At 38.9% G+C, this 20,024-nt stretch overlaps 2 protein-coding genes across 2 annotated transcripts in view; one reads left to right on the plus strand and one right to left on the minus strand.

The window, feature by feature from the left end:
* LOC113917679 (aryl hydrocarbon receptor-like) overlaps window positions 1–20,024 on the minus strand; it is a 59,169-nt gene that overhangs the window by 16,983 nt on the left and 22,162 nt on the right. The window lies entirely within an intron of this gene.
* On the plus strand, window positions 2,073–2,908 carry LOC113916181 (V-type proton ATPase subunit e 1). The gene has a single exon (XM_027582107.1). It carries the CDS (start codon window positions 2,133–2,135, stop codon window positions 2,376–2,378), a length of 246 nt encoding a protein of 81 aa, XP_027437908.1. The 5' UTR covers window positions 2,073–2,132; the 3' UTR covers window positions 2,379–2,908.

Raw genomic sequence — 20,024 nt, forward strand, 5'->3', positions numbered from 1 at the left:
CATAGTGGAGAAGAGGGATGGCTTCGGGTGTGACCTGACTGGAAGCTGTTGGCATGGTGAGGCTGGAGGTGGCTAACTAAAGGCAGGGTCTCCCACATGACTGGTTAGGGGAGCATATCTGGCTTTCTCTCTTTGGTTATAAGTTGGAAGCAGGGAGAAAAATTAGGGAAGCTATCAGTTATTCATCATGTCCTGGCCATTCTGGGTTGATTGTTACAGAAGTCATTGTCCTGCTTCCTGAATGTTACTAGAGATAGTAGTCGGGTTTTCTATAAGTCTGACTTAAAACAGGCTGACTTTTGGGATAAATGTTTATTGTAAACAAGGGTTTGGATTCCTGGAAAGGCTGCTGCAGGCTGTGAGTCAGAATCCTATTTTTATATATGGTCTGGCCATTGTCTCCTTGTATATTCAGTCTCCTAGGATAACTGTAATAGGGATAATGAAAGATGTGGTCCGTATATACAATGGAAGATTACTCAGCCATCAGAAAGGATGAATACCCAACTTTTACACCCACATGGATGCGACGGGAGGGGATTACGCCAAGTGAACTAAGTCAAGCAGAGAAAGACAATCATCGTATGGTTTCACTCATATGTGGAACGTAAGGAACAGCAGGGAGGACATCAGGAGAAGGGAGGGAAAACTGAAGGAGGGAATCAGAGAGGGAGACGGACCATGAGAGACTCTGGACTCCGGGAACCGACCTGAGGGTTACAGAGGGGAGGGCGGTGGGGGGAGGGGGTAGCCCGGTGACGGGTATTAAGGAGGGCACGTGTTGTGATGAGCACTGGGTGTTATACGCAACTAATGAATCGTTGAACACCACGTCGAAAACTAATGATGTACTATATGTTGGCTAATTGAACATAAGAAAAAGAATAAAAATGGAGGGAAAAAAGCCCCAAAACAAAAAAAAACCCAAAATAAATAAAATCTTTTAAAAAAGACCCAAATAAACTCAGAAATGAAAGAGACATTAAAATTGATAACAAATAAATATGTAGTATCATAAGAGACTACTGCAAACATCTGTGTTCCAAAAAACTGAAAAACCTAGAAGAAATGACCTGTATTTGGAATCTGCAAAAGCTGAATTCAGAGAAACAAAGTTTAATGATGGAGCTAGAAGGTGGCGGAATTGGTAAGATGTTAAAGGGTACAAATTTGCACCTAGAAGATGAAAAAGTTCTGGGGATTATGCACTGCATTGTGATTATAGTTAATATTGTGTTATATACTTCAAAGTTGCTAAGACACTAGACCTTAAATGTTAGCGCAGAAAAGAAAAAGTAATTATGGGACATGGAGCTGTTAAGCTAATGTTATAATGGTATCATGTTGCAATATATAAATGTATCAAACAACATGTTTTATACCTTAAACTTGCACAATGTTATATATCAATTATGTCTTTAGGAAAATGTTATAATAAATATGATCGAAGAGATTAAGGTTACTGAGAGTACAAATGAGACTTCAGGAGTGACATCAGCAAAATGGCAGACTATAAAAGTCCCATAAACCCTCCTGTGGTGGAAAATGAGAGCTAAGTGAAATAAGCCAGATGCAGAAAAAGACAAATGCTATATGATCTCATTTATATGTAAATTCTAAAATAGTCAAACTCATAGAAGCAGAGAGCAGAATCGTGGTTGCCAAGGCATGGGGATATGCTGATCAAGGGGTACAAAGTTTCATTTATAAAAAAGGAGTAATTTCTGGGGATCTCATGTATAAAACTGTGACTGTAGTTACAGTGCTATATTGTATACTTGAAATTTGCTAAGAGGGTTATCTTAAATGTTCTCATTACTAAAAAGAAGATAACTACTTTAAGTGATAAATATGTTAATTAGCTTGTTCTACCTTATTTACCAATGTATACATATAAAACAAGATGAAATCAGAGAGGGAGACAAACCATAAGAGACTCTTAATCATAATAAGAAATAAGGTTGCTGGAGGGGAGAGGGTGGGGGGATGGGGTAACTGAGTGATGGGCATTAAAGAGGGCACAGGATGTAATGAGCACTGGGTGTTACATAAGACTGATGAATCAGGTTGACACTTCCGGGTGGGACCAAAGTGAGGCGGCTGGGCAGGGGCTGGTAGCTCCGGCGGCAACCATGGCGTATAACGGCCTCACGGTGCCTCTCATCGTAATGAGCGTGTTCTGGGGCTTCGTCGGCTTCTGCGTGCCCTGGTTCATTCCTAAGGGTCCCAACCGGGGAGTTATCATCACCATGCTGGTAACCTGTTCAGTTTGCTGCTATCTCTTTTGGCTGATTGCAATTCTGGCCCAACTCAACCCTCTCTTTGGACCACAGTTGAAAAATGAAACCATCTGGTACCTCAAGTATCATTGGCCTTAAGGAGGAAGACCTGCTCTCCAGTGCGCCATCATTGAGGTCATGAAGAGAATTCCTCTAGATGCAAAATCAACTCCAAACCCAGACCACCTTCTTTGACTCACCTCTTTTGGCCGTCAGCTGCCTTAAATATTCACACCATGTTTGAATATCTTATTCTACAATGCAGTTTTTTTCCTGTCACCTTTTTTATGTTTTGACGAATTATGTGCCTACTTAACCTAAACTGTGCTGACTCTGTAAAGTGTTTATGCACTCTTCTGAGATAGAAGGTGCTATTCTTCTGAGAAATACATTGCTCTCTCCTTGGAACCTGTGAATTTGAAGATGACTCCTGCCTGGTCACAACATGGGAATCAGCAAAGTGTTTTAACTGTCACAAGACAGAATCCAGTGGGGCAATCAGTAGGAGAGCGTGTTCAGAGGGGCTGTCGGACCCAACAGAATTGCACCAAAGTATATTTTCAGGATGACTTTCTTATTTCTGCCATCTACTGGAATAAATTATTTTTCTCTGTGGAAAAAAAAAAAAAGACTGATGAATCACCTAACTCTACCTTTGAAACTAATAATACACTATATGTTAATTAATAAATTTAAATAAATAAATGGAAAAAATTAAAAAAAGAAACATCAAGTTGTATGCCTTAAATATATGCAATTGCAATAGTCAATTAATCTTAATAAAACTGGAGAAAACACAGGCCAAAAAAAAAGGATAATGAAAGATTTTCAGTCTCTCTTCCTGGGTAAGATCTAAGAAGTGATTGTTGTGAAGCGATTACTAAGAAGTGGTGAATTGAGCCAGAGGATGCCTGTGACTCGTCATAGCTCCCCAGCCCAGAGGGGGCAGGAGAGTCCCTCTGACTTATTTCACTTAGCATAATACTTTCTAGCTCTACCCATGTCCTTGCAAATAACAAGGTTTCATTCTTTTTTAGAGCTGAGTAATATTCCATGGTGTACATACCACATCTTCTTTGGCCATCCATCAGATGGACATTTGGGCTGTCTCCATAGTTTGGCTATTGTAAATAATGCTGCTACAAACATCAGGGTGCATGTATCCCTTTCAATTAGTGTTTTTGTATTCTTTAGGTAAATACCTAGTAGTGCAGTTGCTGGGCAGTAGGGTAGCTCTATTTTTAACTTTTTGAGGAACCTCCATATTGATATCCACATTGGCTGCACCAGTTTGCATTCCCACCAACAGGGCATTGAGGTTTTCCCTTTCTCTGAATCCTTGCCAACACCTGTTATTTCTTGTGTTGTTGATTTTAGCCATTCTGACAGGTGTGAGGTGGTATCTCATTGTGGTTTTGATTTGCATTTTCCTGATGATGAGTAATATTGAGCATCTTTTCATGTGTCTGTTAGCCATCTGTATATCTTCTTTGAAAAATGTCTATTCATATCTTCTGTCCATTTTTTAACTGGATTATTTATCTTTTGGGTGTTGAGTTTGATAAGTTCTTTATGGATTTTATATACTAACCCTTTATCAGATATGTCATTTGGAAATATCTTCTCCCATTCTGAAGGTTGCCTTTTAGTTTTGTTGATTGTTTCCTTTGCTGTGCAGAAGCTTTTTATTTTGATGAAGTCCCAATAGTTTATTTTTGCTTTTGTTTCCCTTGCCTCAGGAGACATATCTAGTAAGAAGTTGGTTGATGTCAAAGAAGTTGCTGCCTATTTTCTCCTCTAGGATTTTGATGGTTTCCTGCCTCACATTTAGGTCTTTCATCCATTTTGAATTTATTTTTGTGTATGGTGTTAGAAAGTGGTCTAGTTTCATTCTTCTGCATATTGCTGTCCAGTTTTTCCAACACCATTTGTTGAAGAGACTACCTTTTTCCTATTGGATATTCTTTCCTGCTTTGTTGAAGATGAGTTGACCATACAGCTGTGGGTCCATTTCTGGGCTCTCTATTCTATTCCATTGATCTATGTGTCTGTTTTTGTGCCAGTACCATACTGTCTTGATGATTACAGCTTTGTAATATGGCTGTAAGTCTGGAATTGTGATGCCCCCTGCTTTGTTTTTTCTTTTTTTTTTTCAACATTACTTTGGCTATTTGGGGTGTTTTCTGGTTCCATACAGATTTTAGAATTGTTTGTTCTAGCTCTGTGAAAAATGCAGGAATTCAGCAAAGTCACAGCATATAAAATCAATGCACAGAAGTCTGTTGCATTTCTATACACCAATAATGAAGCAGCAGAGAGAAATCAAGGAATTGATCCCATTTACAATTGCACCAAAACCCATAAGATACCTAGGAATAAACCTAACTGAAGAGGTAAAAGAGCTGTACTCTGAGAACTATAGAACACTTATGAAAGAAGTTGAGGAGGACGCAAAAAAATGGAAAAACATTCCATGCTCATAGACTGGAAGAACAAATATTGTTCAAATGTCTATACTACCCCCAAACAATCTACCCATTCAATGCAATCCCTATCAAAATAACTCCTCTTGTATTTCTAATTTCAGTAGTTTCACTTCTAATTTCTAAATTCAGTAATTTTCTCCTCCCCCCCAATCTAACTAAAGGTTTGTTAATTTTGTTGATCTTTTCAAATAACTGTTCCTTAGCTTTTCTGTATTGTTTTTCTATTCTCTATTTAATTCATTTTCATTCTAGTCTTTATTACTTCCTTCCTCTATGTGCTTTGGGTTTAGTTTGCTCTTCTTTTTACAATTTCCGAAGATGAGGTTATTGACTTGAGATCTTTTTTTTTTCAACATAAGCATTTGTAGCTGTAACTGTTCCTCAAAGAAATGCTTTAATGGCATTTGATAAGTTTTGGTATGTTGGTTTTGTTTTCATTCATCTGAAAGTATTTTCTAATTTTTCTTGTGATTTCTTCTTTGACCCATTGGTTATTTAGGAAAGTGTTGCCTACTTCCTAAATATTTTAGATATTCCAGTTTTCCTTCTGTTAGGATTTCTTTTTTTTTTAAGATTTTATTTATTTGACAGAGAGAGACACAGCAAGAGAGGGAACACAAGCAGGGGGGAGTGGGAGAGGGAGAAGCAGGCTTCCCGCGGAGCAGGGAGCCCGATGCGGGGCTCGATCCCTGGACCCTGGGATCATGACCTGAGCTGAAGGCAGACGCTTAACGACTGAGCCACCCAGGCGTTCCCTTTCTGTTAGGATTTCTAATTTAATTCTATTGTAGTTGGAGAATCTTTTTTTCCTAATGTCTTCGACAGAGAGAAATTAAAAAGATCTATTGATCATATGAAATTTTATTTCATTATATATATATTTTTTCCTTATGCTGTGCCTTTCATTCCTGTCAATTACTCATTCCACAACTGGAAGCCTGTATCTCTCTCTCCCCTTTACCCATTTTGCCCAACTCTCCAACCCCCTCCACTCTGGCAACCATCAGTTTGTTGTCTGTATTTATAGGTCTGATTCTGCTTTTTGTTCATTTATCCATTTTTTAAGATTTTATTTATTTATTTGACAGAGAGAGACACAGCGAGAGAGGGAACACAAGCAGGGGGGAGTGGGAGAGGGAGAAGCAGGCTTCCCGCGGAGCAGGGAGCCCGATGCGGGGCTCGATCCCTGGACCCTGGGATCATGACCTGAGCTGAAGGCAGACGCTTAACGACTGAGCCACCCAGGCGTTCCCTTTCTGTTAGGATTTCTAATTTAATTCTATTGTAGTTGGAGAATCTTTTTTTCCTAATGTCTTCGACAGAGAGAAATTAAAAAGATCTATTGATCATATGAAATTTTATTTCATTATATATATATTTTTTCCTTATGCTGTGCCTTTCATTCCTGTCAATTACTCATTCCACAACTGGAAGCCTGTATCTCTCTCTCCCCTTTACCCATTTTGCCCAACTCTCCAACCCCCTCCACTCTGGCAACCATCAGTTTGTTGTCTGTATTTATAGGTCTGATTCTGCTTTTTGTTCATTTATCCATTTTTTAAGATTTTATTTATTTATTTGACAGACAGAGACACAGCAAGAGAGGGAACACAAGCAGGGCGAGTGGGAGAGGGAGAAGCAGGCTTCCCGCAGAGCAGGGAGCCCGATGCAGGGCTCGATCCCAGGACCCTGGGATCATGACCTGAGCCGAAGGCAGACGCTTAACGACTGAGCCACCCAGGCGCCCCTATCCATTTTTTGATAGCAATATAAATTCAACTTTATTTTTTATAAGGTCAGGTACATTCACGTAAATCATCTTCCCTACTCACCAGAGACATTTCTTTCAGTAGAGAAACACAAACTGTTAGATTTTTGGTTTGAATGCTTTTATCTATGCAGAAGAAATTGGTGGGAAAACACTTCCACTATTGTCATTACCATAATGGAATCAGAGAAGACCAGTTAAGAACTGAATACTAGGCTACATGAAAATCAGGCAAAATTGCATATAGTTTTCTTTTTTCTTTTCTCTTCTCCTTTCTTTTTCATTCTTTCTTCCCTTCTTCCTTTCTTCTCCTTCCTTCCTTCTTTCTTCCTTTCTTCTCCTTCCTTCCTTCCTCCCTCCCTCCCATCTTTCTTTCTCCTTCCTTCCTTCCCTCCTTCCTTTCTTTCTTTCTTCATGTTCCGTTCGCCAACATATAGTACATCATTAGTTTTTGATGTAGTGTTCAATGATTCATTAGTTGTGTATAACACCCAGTATCCATTTGTTTTTGTTTATTTTTAGATTCCACTTATGGGTGGAAACATATGGTATTTGTCTTTCTCAGTCTGACTTATTTCACTTAGCATAATACCCTCTAGGTGCATCCATGTTGATTCAGATGGCACAATCTCATCCTTTTTTTATGGCTGCATAATATTTACCATGATTTCCTTACCCATTTGTCTGTTGATGGACACATAAGCTGCTTCCATATCTTGGCTATTGTAAATAATGCTGCAATGTAGGAGTGTATTTATCTTTTTGAGTTAGTGTTTTTGTTTTCTTTGGATCATATGGTATTTCTATTTTTAATGTTTTGAGGAATCTCCTTACTATTTTCCACAGTGGCTGCACCAATTTACATTCCCACCAACAGTGCATAAGGATTCCTTTTTTCTCCATGTTCTTGCCAACACTTGTTATTTCTTGTCTTCTTTTTTTTTATTCTACCCATTCTGGCAGGTGTAAGGTGATATCTCATTATGGTTTTTATTTGCATTCCCCTGATGATTAGCGATGTTGAGCATCTTTTCATGTGTCTGTTGGCCATCTGTATGTCTTCTTTGGAGAAATGTCGTTCCAGATTCTCTGCCCATTTTTAAGTAGGATTGTTTGGTTTTTGGTGTTGAATTGTGTACATTCTTAAATATCAGATATATCATTTGCAAATATCTTCTCCCATTTGGTAAGTGGTCTTTTTGTTTTGTTGATGGTTTCCTTTGCTGTGCAAAAGCTTTTTATTTTGATGTAGTACAAATAATGTATTTTTGCTTTTGTATCCCTTGCCTTAGGAGACATATCTAGAAAAATATTGCTATGGCCAATGTCAGAGAAATTACCGCCTGTGTTCTCTTCAAGGATTTTTATGGTTTCAGGTCTCACCTTTAGGCCTTTAATCTGTTTTGAGTTTTTGTGTTTAGTGTTAGAAATGGTCCAGTTTCATTCTTTTACATGTAGCTGTCCAGTGTTCCTAGCATCATTTATTGAAAACACTGTCTTTTCCCCATTGTATATTCTTGCCTCCTTTTTCATAGGTTAATTGACCATGTAATTGTGGGTTTCTTTCTGGGGTCTCAGTTCTGTTTCATTGATCTATGTGTCTATTTCTGTGCCAAGTTGGAGAACATATTTTGTAAGATTTAAATTATTTTAAATTTATTGAGACACGTTTAATGGCCTGGAATATGGTCTAATCTGAAAAATATTCCATGTTTGAGTAGAATGTGTATTGTGCTATTGTTTGGTGGAGTGTTCTATAATGTTTGTTACATCTAGTTCATTTATAGTATGGTTCAATTCTTCTATAGCCTTGTCAGTCTTCAATCTAGTTGTTTGTGTTCATTGTTTCAAGTTGGGTATTAAAGTTGTAACTGCTGGGGTGCCTAGGTGGCTGTCCTTAAGCATCTGCCTTCAGCTCAGGTCATGATCCCAGAGTCCTGGGATTGAGCCCCGCATCGGGCTCCCTGCTCCATGGGAAGCCTGCTTCTCCCTCCCTCACCCCCCTGCTGTGTTCCCTCTCTCGCTGTGTCTCTCTGTCAAATACATAAATAAAATCTTTAAAAAATGGTTGGTAACTGCTGTTTTTGAATTATTGCTCCCTTTGATTCTACCAGTTTTTGCTTCATGTATTTTGGGGCTCAGTTGTTAGGTGCATATATATTAATAATTGTTACATCTTTTGAATGGATTGGCCCTTTCATCATTACAAAATACCTATTTCCAATATTTTTTCTTGTGTTAAAGACTATTTTGTCTCATATTAGTATAGTCCTCTAGCTCTGTTATGGCTGTTTGTATAGCATATCTTTTTCCATCTTTGTTTTCTATCTGTTTGCATCTCTGAATCTAAAGTGTATCTCCTGTAGATATATGGTTGGGATTTAAAAAAAAAAATACAGCCTGACAACTTCTGAATTTTGATTGGATTGTTTAATCATTCACATTTAATGTTATTATTGATATTGTTGGATTTACATTTGCTGTTCGGCTTTTTGTTTTGTCTCATATCTTTTTTGTTCCTCTTCACTATACATTTTTTCCAGTATAGCATTTCATTTACTTTAATGATTTTGACTATATATTTTGAGTTTGTTAAAAAACGGTTGCTCCATGCCTTGCATATACATAATGAGTTATCAGAATACATTTCATATCTATGCTAACTTAATTCCAATGAGATATAGAAATTTACTCCTATATCTCTCTATTACTTTTCTCCCTTTTGCTATATTTTAATACATTTTTACAACTATGTATGATACAAGCCCAACAATACAATGTTATATTTTATTACTTTATATAATTTAATGCATTTTAAATCAACTGAGAGAAGAAAAGAGAGTACATATATATTTATAGAGAATTTACTTATTAAACTTGTTTACCATTTCTGTTTCTTTTTACTTCTTCTTATGGATTTGAATTCACTACTGATGTCATTTCCTTACTCCAACACAGGTTTTCTCCCACTTGCCTTCTGTGTTGTTTTTGTCAACTGTTTCATTTTTGTATGTTATAGGCTCAACACAATTTATATACATGTTTTTTTTCCAAGCAAATTAATTAATTAATTTAGTTTCAAGTTTTAATTTAAATTCTAGTTGGTTAACATATAAGGTAATAGTTTCAGGAGTAGAATTTAATGTTTCATCACTTACATATACTACCCAGTGCTCATCACAAGTACCCTCTTTAATACCCATCACCCATTTAGCCCATCCTCTGCCCACCTCCCCTCCATCAACCCTCAGTTTGTTCTCTATCATTAAGAGTCTCTTATGGTTCCTCTCTTTTTTCTCCTTCTCTTATGTTCATCTGTTTTGTTTCTTAAATTCCATATATGAGTGAAATCATATGGTATTTGTCTTTCTCTGACTCACTTATTTCACTTAGTGTAATACTCTCCTAGCTCCATCCACGTCATGGCAAATGGCAAGATTTCATTCTTTTTGAAGGCTGAGTAATATTCCATTGTATACATATACCACATCCTCCTTATCTATTCATTATTTGGTGGACATTTGAGCTGGTTTCATAATTTGGCTATTGTTGATAATGCTGCATTGGGGTGCATGTGCCCCATTAAATCAGTATTTTTGTATCCTTTGGGTAAATACCCAGTAGTGCAATTGGTGGGTTTTAGGGTTACTGCTTTTTAAAATCAGTTTATAGAATAAAGGAGAAAAAACATTATTTTGTCTTTTATAATTGCTGATAATTCCCTTATCAGTGCTCTTGTTTCTCATGTGGATCAGATTGCTGTCTGGTATCACTTGCTTTCAGACTGAAAAACTTCCTTTAGTATTTCTTGTAAGGTGGGTCTGCTAGTAACAAATTTTCTGAGTTTTGTTTATCTGGGAATATTTATTTCACCTTCAGTTTGAAATAGTTTTGTTGGTTATAAGATTCTTGGCTGACAGGTGTGGTTTTTCCCCCAGCACTTTAAATATGTCACTGCACTGTCTTCTGGACTTCATTGTTTCTAATGAGAAGTCAACTGTTAATCTTATGGGGGGTTCCCTTGTGTATGATGAGTCATTTTTCTCTTGCTGTTTTCAAGATTTTCTCTTTGTCTTCATTTCAACATTTTGACTATGAGGTGTCCACGTGTGTATCTCTTTGAATTTATCCTACTTAGAAGTTTTTGAGCTTCTTGGATGTGTACATTAATGTTTTTCATCCAATTTGTGAAGTATTAAGCCATTATTTTGTTGAATATTCAATCTGCTCCTTTTTCTCTCTTTCTATTTGGTATTGCCAGTATATCCATATCGGTTTAGTTAATGGTATCCCACATTTCTTAGAGCCTCTGTTCATATCTTGTGTGTGTGTGTGTGTGTGTGTGTGTGTGTGTGTGTGTGTGTGTGTTCTGCAGATTGCATAATCTCTGTTTATTTATCTTCATATTCTGCCAGGATTCTTCTGCCAGCTTAAATATACTGTTGAGTCCCTCTAGTGAATTATTCATTTCACTTATTGTACTTTTCAACTCTAGGATTTCCATTGAGTTCCTTTTCTAATTTATTTGTCTTCATTGATATTTTCTATTTTATGAGAGCTTGTCATTGTCCTTTAATTTTGAAAATGACCTTATTTCATTCTTTGAACATATTTATAATAACTGATTTGAAATTTTGTTGGCTATATTCAATATCTGCACCTCTCAGTCAGTTTCTATTCCCTTTCTGTACATAAGTCACACTTTCTTGTTTTTTTACATGTCTCATGATTTATTGTTGAGAACTATATCTTTTAAGTAATATACTAACTGATCTCCACCCCTGCTGCTGTTTGCTTAATGACCTGGATGGATTAGTTCAGTGAAGTTTAACTCCCTCATCCCCTGCAGCCTCTAATCTCACTCCCTATAAGGCATAGCCTTGGGTATCTGCATAGTCTCCCTGACCACCAAATAGTGACAATGATGTTTACCGTGCTGTTTTTGACTATCTCCTTCCCTGACTTCCCCACTAAGCTTTGGGCTGGTAGCCTCCACCAATTGTTAAGTGATAGCTCTATCTAGAGTATAATTCAATTACAGTTGAACCCTTTACAAGGGCAAGGTTTTGGTAGTTTTGAGACTTTTTCTGACCCCAGGGCTCTTCTAAGCTGTCTCCATCCCTGATTTTCTCTGTTAAGCTTTAGCTGGTCTACTATTTCACCCTCTTAATTATGCATTTTTAGAAAAATGGAATTACGTAAATTTGATTTGGTCTTGAATGCCAAAGATCTGAATGTGCTCCCACAAAATGAAGTCAAATATTTCTGTGAAAATAAAAGGAAACCTCTTTTTAAAAAATGGAGTTAGGGGGCCAGAGGGGGACCTCTCATGTCTTACCACTTATCATCAATTGCAGATCCCAACAGGAAGACACATACCTTGCAAGTTGATACTACTTTAGCTACTTTACTATCCCAGGAGGAGGAAGAAAGATTTTCCTGTCCCCCTGCACCAGATCAGCCAATGAGAGACAGTCACACCTCAGCCAATAAGAGACTGTCAAGATCCACCAATGAGAAGCCACTATATTTCCAGCTCGCAGTTTACTCCAATGGACTTTCTGCTCTCTTCTCCTTTGTTCTATGGACTTGCCATAGATTGCTTGTTCCAAATTGCAATTCTCTACTGTTCCCAAATAAATTCATGTTCGCTGGTAAGATAGCTGACAGTTTTATTTAAGATAAATATTACTTGGTGTCAGAAGTGGGATCCAGACAAGACCCCCAACAACTCCTGGGCTGGTGAGCAAACAGATGCTGGTCTCCACAGAGCTAACTGAGCTCACTGCTTTCTTGATGACCCTGGAGTGTGAGGGTAAGTTTTCTTCTGGATCTTGAGTTCTGCTCTCTTTGTGTTTTGAGCTCTCTCTGCTTTATTCAGGGTCTGTTTTAAGTCCTTGTCCTTCCTGAGAGTGCTCATTTGGCCTTTGGTTCCACTCTTTTTCAGAACTGAACTTTTCTTGTTGAAACTATGCCTGCTGGAACTGTGCTGGCTTTTGGTCTGATTCCTTTGGAAAGTGGCTCTTCCTAGTGGAACTGTGCTGTTTAGGAATTTTCTTTTGACTTTAGAAAAAAACCTCTAATAAAAGGGATCTCAGTCATCAAAGTGCAGGGAGCCCCCCCGTCTGGGACCTCAACCAGGTTTATGTTTAAAAATCATGGCCTCTCCTCAACTACATGGACTAACTTAACCAAAAGTAATGTGGAACTTCAGTGGCCAATATGGAGGAATTTTGATCTTCCCAAACTTGTTTTACCTAAAATTACATTAGAAACCCATGGCTCCAAACAAAGCAAAACAAAGTAACAAACTGAATGGGGTGTCTATTTTAATTGGTACCTTGAGGGTGCCAAATATTTTCAGGATTCTAAGTTTGCATCTTTGCAAAAATATTATTTCTAAATTAACTGAGGCAAAAGGGGGGAAATAAATCTAGAATTCAGATTGATATTTATACAGCCAATTAGCTACCATTGTTCTTATGGACAAAATCTTCATCTGATACTGGTAGAATCTACACTGCATCTCCCATCAAGATTCAAAAAGATCCCACAAAACCTCTCCCTGGAATTAATCAATACCCTATAAATAAAGAAGCCCTACAGATTATCAGGCCCAAAATAGAAGATTACAAGGCTCAGAGTCTCATTATATGCTGTACTAGTCCCTATATTACTCCTAATTTACCTGTGAGAAAGCCCAACAGCCAAGGATCGAGGTTTGTCTAGGATCTCTGAGCAATAAATAACACTGTATTCCTTCAGCACCCTGTTGTTCCTAACCCCCCATGTTCTACTGATATCCATTCCCATTGATAGCAAGTTTTTTTTCACTGTAATAGATCTATGCAGCGCATTTTTAGTATTCCAGTTGATAAGGATGCCAATATCTATTTACTTTCACTTAGGAAGAACAGAAATAACATCTGCACAGTAATGCACCAGGTTTCACACAGTGTCCTTCTTACTTTTTACAAAACGTAAAAGCTGATTTGGATGATACACTTTTCTGCAGGCTTTACTTTGCTACAATACGTAGATGATTTGCTTCTTAAACTTCTTCACAGGAAGAGAGCACCCACGTGTTAAAACTTTTGGCCTTAAAGGTACATAAAATCTCCAGAGAAAAACTGCAGTTTGCTCAAACTCAAGTTTGACACTTAGGGCCTCTGACCAGGGAACAAGGACTACATTTGGATCCAGATGAAACTCCTCATAGCTACTTAGCATTGATACATCATCTGACACCTGTGGCAATTTACAGCAGACTCTTCTAACCAATGGAGATTTTTCATGATTTACTGGTGGTTCTTATTTAGAGGATAAGAATGGTAAACATCAAGCTAGGTATGTTATTTCAACTCCTTTTGAATTCATTGAGGCAACACCTTTACATTTTGGCTACTACAGCCTAACAGGTTATTATGTCTTTACTCAAGTTTGTACCTTTGCCAAGGGTGTGCAAACATTTATATTGATAGTTGGTATGCCTTTGTGGTAGCTCATGACTTTGGAATATATGGAAAAAAGTGAGGTGTCCTTACCTCCAGTGGATTTAATCTTTTTTTTAAAAAAGATTTTATTTATTTGACAGAGAGAGACACAGTGAGAGAAGAAACACAAGCAGGGGGAGTGGGAGAGGGAGAAGCAGGCCCCCTGCTGAGCAGGGAGCCCGACGCCGGGCTCAACCCCAGGACCCTGGGATCATGACCTGAGCCAAAGGCAGACGCTTAACGACTGAGCCACCCAGGCGCCCCCAATGGATTTAATCTGAAAAATGTCTCCTATGTCCAAAATTTATTAGATGACATAATTTTGTGAGCTGCTCTGATTATTATTAAGATTCCTGGGCATTGTAGACTTGACTCCTTGGAGGCCAAAGGAGCCCACTTCTCTGTTATTTCCACAAAAAAACATTGCTTTCATGAAAACCAAGAGCCAAACCTCTGTCATGGTCTAAAGGGATGTTTTCTTAAATGCTAATTTGGAAAAACTGACAAGAGATACCAAACAATTAGCCCCAGAGAAGGAAAAAAATATTGAAAATCTAATAATTATCAGTTGAATAAGAAGAGAACTCTGGTTTGGACCAAATAACTCTCTAACTTTACCAGAAATTCTAAAATTCCCAATACTTACAACTGTACATGCATTAAACCATTGATCTACTGGCAGAATGATAGCATTCATGAACCAAAATTGGTTGGGAAATATTAATAAGGCTGCAAAAGTGTCTACTTTTGTCCAAAGTATAATCCAGGGAAACCTGTCCACACAAATGAATTTCATACAGCTTCCTCATCTCATGGACATAAATATGTTTTAGTCATGGTTTGTATTTTTTCTCACTGGACTGAAGTTGTTTCTTCTAGACAGGCCAATGCTTTTATCATGGCTTAGAATTCTGTCAGAAAATATTATCCCTACTTGGGGAGTCCCTCTTGAACTTTATAGTGACTGGGGAATCCACTTTACTGGCCAGGTGCTTTGACAACTCTATGATGTTTGGCCGGTTTGACAACACTGTCATTGTACATAACATCTTTAATTCTCAGGGATAGTCAAAACACACTAAGGGAACTATTAAGACTCAATTGGCAAAATTTGTAGAGATCCTCCAAATATACTGGCTAAGGCATTGCTGTTAGCCCTAAATCTCAGGTCCATCTCCTCTGAAACGTGTAGACTCCCATCCTTTGAGATAGTCACAGGGCACCCAATGCACTTGTCCCTGCCTCCTCTAACCCACAGCTGATAAAAAGAGATATGCTTCAATATTATAAAAGCCTAACTGTCTTTTGGAAATGACACCTCCAGAAAGAATCTCTTTAATTTCACTGGAAAGACTCTTATCAGGACTGCAAACCAATGCTTGTGCCACCAAAACCCAAGGGATAGACTCTTGGATTCATGAGACACATCTGAAGAAAGCACCAAACCCTGACTGGACCTGCACACCACCAGGTGTCCTGAAAGTAAAGATTTCCTGGAATTAAAGCAGAAAACACCTGGGAAGACAGCTTTCCTACTATGTCCAGACCAGGTCTGTGTATCCTTGTCTGCATTTCCGAAACCCTTGTGAAAGGGAAAAACTTCTTTTGATTATGGCCTTTGGGAAACAGCCTCATCATGATTCTATGAGTTTTTTGAAGGATTAGAAAGTTCAGAATTTACAAAAATCTTTCTTTCATCCAAACTATTAACTGATTTTGGCTTCTTATCCAAATGAATGGCCTTAGAATTTGCAACCTTACAGGTTATATTATCAGTAACACATTTGGCTCCAAATGGTTCTTTTGAGATAACAATACTGTTTTAATACATCTTTGAAGTTTTGCTGTTTTGCAAAAAGTTCATTAGCTATTGCTTCATATTTATACCTGCACTGGATCTTCCCAAATACATTTGGTTAATTCTTCAGTGTACTCTTCTAGTATTCACTATTCTGCTCTCATGGCCACTTTAAGTGGGGACTTCTGGGAGGCATGCATGACTCCAGATTTGCCTCTGTATGGAGAACTTTTCTCCCCTAAGTTGGAATAAATGCCAATAAATATTTCAGTTTTATACTTTCAAACCTAGCGTCCTGGTTTTGTACCATCATACAATTTGGAATTGTAAATTACTTATTCTGTATGTATAATTATTTTAAGTTTTGCATTTTGTTGCCTGTCAAACTTTTGTAAAAATGATGTACCCAATGAGGAGATGATCTTTAGTGCTTACAATCTTGATAAATATGGATTATAGATGGGAGGTGCCTGGGAGGTTTCCCTTCTGACCTTCCTTGTTACTCAAATGTGGTCTTAGGTGGTTTCCAACTGTTGTGCACTTTCCCTCTGACTTAGGATGAGATGACCAGGAAAGGTCTTTCCTGGCACTGAGGGACAAAACCACCAAATATGGAAAACCTGATTCTTGGTCAGAGGTTCTTTTGAAGAAAGATCTTGACCAAAAGTGAGAAGTGTGAAACTCAAAGGAAACCTCATTTAAAATGGAGTAGGGGGTGAGGGGGAGAAAAGATGGCAGAGGAGTAGGGGACCCTATTCCAAGTGGTCCCTGAAATTGAGCTGGATATCTACCAGACCACTCTGAGCACCCACGAAATCAGCCTGAGATGTAAGAAGATCTGGATCTCTACAAACAGAATATCTCAGATAGTTGGTTTCGAGGTACGGAGCAGGGAGCCGTGATTCTGCTGGCAGATATCGGAGGATAAACAGCAGCAGGAGGGAGCCTGGCCATGGGGACCCTACACCACTGGTGGGCAATAGCCTCCTGTGCTAGGGAGAGGGCACAGACTTGCAGACTGGTAGCGGCAGGGAAAGGACTTTAGGGCAGCCCCGGGACAGAAACCCGGAGCGGCAGGTTTCGAGTGCGAACTGGGAGTGGTTGGCAGTTTTAGAAGCACAAAGGGCGGAGACGTGCCCCGACCTTGAGGCAGGACTGGGGCACTGCAGAGGGGCGCACAACCCAAGACACTGCAGTTTATAGCAGCACAGACAGAAACGGAGATAGTGTGGCCTGGAGAGCTCACTGAAGAACAGACTGCGATCTCTGCTCTGAGGCAGAGGGCTGGAAATGGTCTCTTCTGCTCCAACTCTCAGAAGAGACCTGGAAAGCCACCAGAGAACAAAAGCCCCCAAAACTGGTTCTCACTGAGCCCATCCCCTGCCACAGGGGGGCAGGGCAACTCCGCCCAAACAGGGTTGCCTGAGTAACAGCACGGCAGGCCCCTCTGCCAGAAGACAGGCTGGAAGAACAAGAGGCCAGCAACCCTAAGGTCCCTAGAAAACAGGTGCATCTTGCTTGGGTTCTGGTCAATAATTTGGACTCTATACATTCCCTCAACAACCCATCAACAGAATGACTAGGAGGAGGAACCCCCAAAATAGGAAAGACTCAGAAATTATGACTTATGCCGCAGATTTACAAATGGATGCAGATATAACCAAGATGTGGGAGATGGAATTCAGGTTAGCAATTGTGAAGATAATAGCTAGAATGGAGAAATCAATTAATGGCAACATAGAATCTCTAAGGGCAGAAATGAAAGCTGAATTGGCAAAACTTAAAAATGCTATCAATGATATCCAATCTAATCTAGATAATCTAACAGCTAGGGTAAGTGAGGCAGAAGAACAAATCAGTGACCTGGAAGACAATTTAATAGATAAAAAGGGAAAAGAAGAGGCCAGGGAAAAACAACTCAAGAACCCATGAAAATAGAATCAGAGAAATAAGTGACACCACGAAGCGTTCCAATGTCAGAATTATTGGAATCCTGGAGGGAGTGGAGAGAGAGAGGACTAGAAGATATATTTGAGCAAATCATAGCTGAGAACTTCCCTAATCTGGGGAATGAAACAAACATTCGTGTCCTAGAGGCAGAGAGGACCCCTCCCAAGATCAAGGAAAACAGGCCAACGCCCCGGCATGTAATAGTAAAACTCGCAAATCTTAGAACCAAGGAAATCATCTTAAGGGCAGTTAGGGGGAAGAGATTCCCAATGTACAGAGGGAGGAACATCAGAATAACATCAGACCTATCCACAGAGACCTGGCAAGCCAGAAATTGCTGGCAAGACATATTCAGGGTACCAAACGAGAAGAACATGCAGCCAAGAATACTTTATCCAGCAAGGCTGTCATTTAGAATGGATGGAGAGATGCAGAGCTTCTGAGACCGGCAGAAACTGAAAGAATATGTGACCACTAAGCTGGCCCTGCAAGAAATATTAAGGGGGTTCTATAAAAGGAGAAAGACCCCAAGAGTGATATACAACAGAAACTTACAGGGACAATCTATAAAAACAACATCTTCACAGGCAACATGATGACAATTAATTCATATCTTTCAATAATCACTCTCAGTGTATATGGCCTAAATGCTCCCATAAAACGGCACAGGGTTGAAGATTGGATAAAAATACAGGACCCATCCATATGCTGTCTACAAGAGACTCATTTTGAACCTAAAGATACATCCAGACTGAAAGTGAAGGGATGGAGATCCATCTTCCTTGCCAGCGGACCTCAAAAGAAAGCTGGGGTAGCAATTCTTATATCAGACAAATTCGATTTTAAACTAAAGTCTGTAGTTAGAGACACAGAAGGACACTATATCATTCTTTTTTTTTTTTTAAGATTTTATTTATTTATTTGAGAGAGAGAATGAGATAGAGAGAGCATGAGAGGGAAGAGGGTCAGAGGGAGAAGCAGACTCCCCGCTGAGCAGGGAGCCCAATGCGGAACTCGATCCCGGGACTCCAGGATCATGACCTGAGCCGAAGGCAGTCGCTTAACCAACTGAGTCACCCAGGCGCCCCGACACTATATCATTCTTAAAGGGTCTATCCAACAAGAAGATCTAACAATTGTAAATATCTACGCCCCCAACATGGGAGCAGCCATCTACATAAGCCAGCTGTTAACCAAAATAAAGAGTCATATTGATAACAATACATTAATTGTAGGATGCCTCAATACTCCACTCTCAGCAATGGACAGATCATCTAAGCCGAAAATCAACAAGGAAACAAGAGCTTTGAATGATACACTGGACCAGATGGACTTCATAGATATTTACAGAACATTCCACCCTAAAACAACAGAATGCTCATTCTTCTCGAGCGCACATGGAACTTTCTCCAGAGTAGACCACATACTGGGTCACAAATCAGGTCTCAACTGATACCAAAAGACTGAAATTATTTCCTGCATATTCTCAGACCACAATGCTTTAAACTGGAACTCAATCACAAGAAAAATTTTGGCAGAAATTCAAACACTTGGAAGCTAAAGACCACTTTGCTCAAGAATGTTTGGGTCAACCAGGAAATCAAAGAACTTAAACAATTCGTGGAAATCAATGAGAATGAAAACACATCAGTCCAAAACCTATGGGATACTGCAAAGGCAGTCCTAAGGGGGAAATACATAGCCATCCAAGCCTCACTCAAAAAAACGGAAAAATCCCGAATTCACCAACTAACTCTACACCTAAAAGAACTAGAGAAAAAGCAACAAACGATGCCTAAGCCATGCATTAGAAGAGAAATAATTAAGATTAGAGCAGAGATCAATGAATTAGAAACCAGAAACCTAGTAGATCAGATCAATGAAACTAGAAGTTGGTTCTTTGAAAGAATTAATAAGATCAATAAACTACTGGCCAGACTTATCCAAAAGAAAAGAGAAAGGATCCAAATTAATAACATTATGAATGAAAGGGGAGAGATCACGAGTAACACCAAGGAAATAGAAACAATTATTAGAAAGTATTATCAACAACTATATGCCAATAAACTGAGCAATCTGGATGAAATGGAGGCCTTCCTGGAAACCTATAAGCTGCCAAGACTGAAACAGGAAGAAACTGACAACCTGAATAGGCCAATAACCAGTAATGAGATTGAAGCAGTGATCAAAAACCTCCTAAAAAACAAGAGTCCAGGGCCTGATGGATCCCCTGGGGAATGCTACCAAACA

The sequence above is a fragment of the Zalophus californianus genome, chromosome 1 (genome assembly GCF_009762305.2).
Source record: "Zalophus californianus isolate mZalCal1 chromosome 1, mZalCal1.pri.v2, whole genome shotgun sequence".
Classification (NCBI taxonomy): Eukaryota; Metazoa; Chordata; class Mammalia; order Carnivora; family Otariidae; genus Zalophus; species Zalophus californianus.

Excerpts from the sequence above, each read along its gene's own strand:
- LOC113916181 (XM_027582107.1), top strand. The coding sequence starts at position 2,133 with ATGGCGTATAACGGCCTCACGGTGCCTCTCATCGTAATGAGCGTGTTC.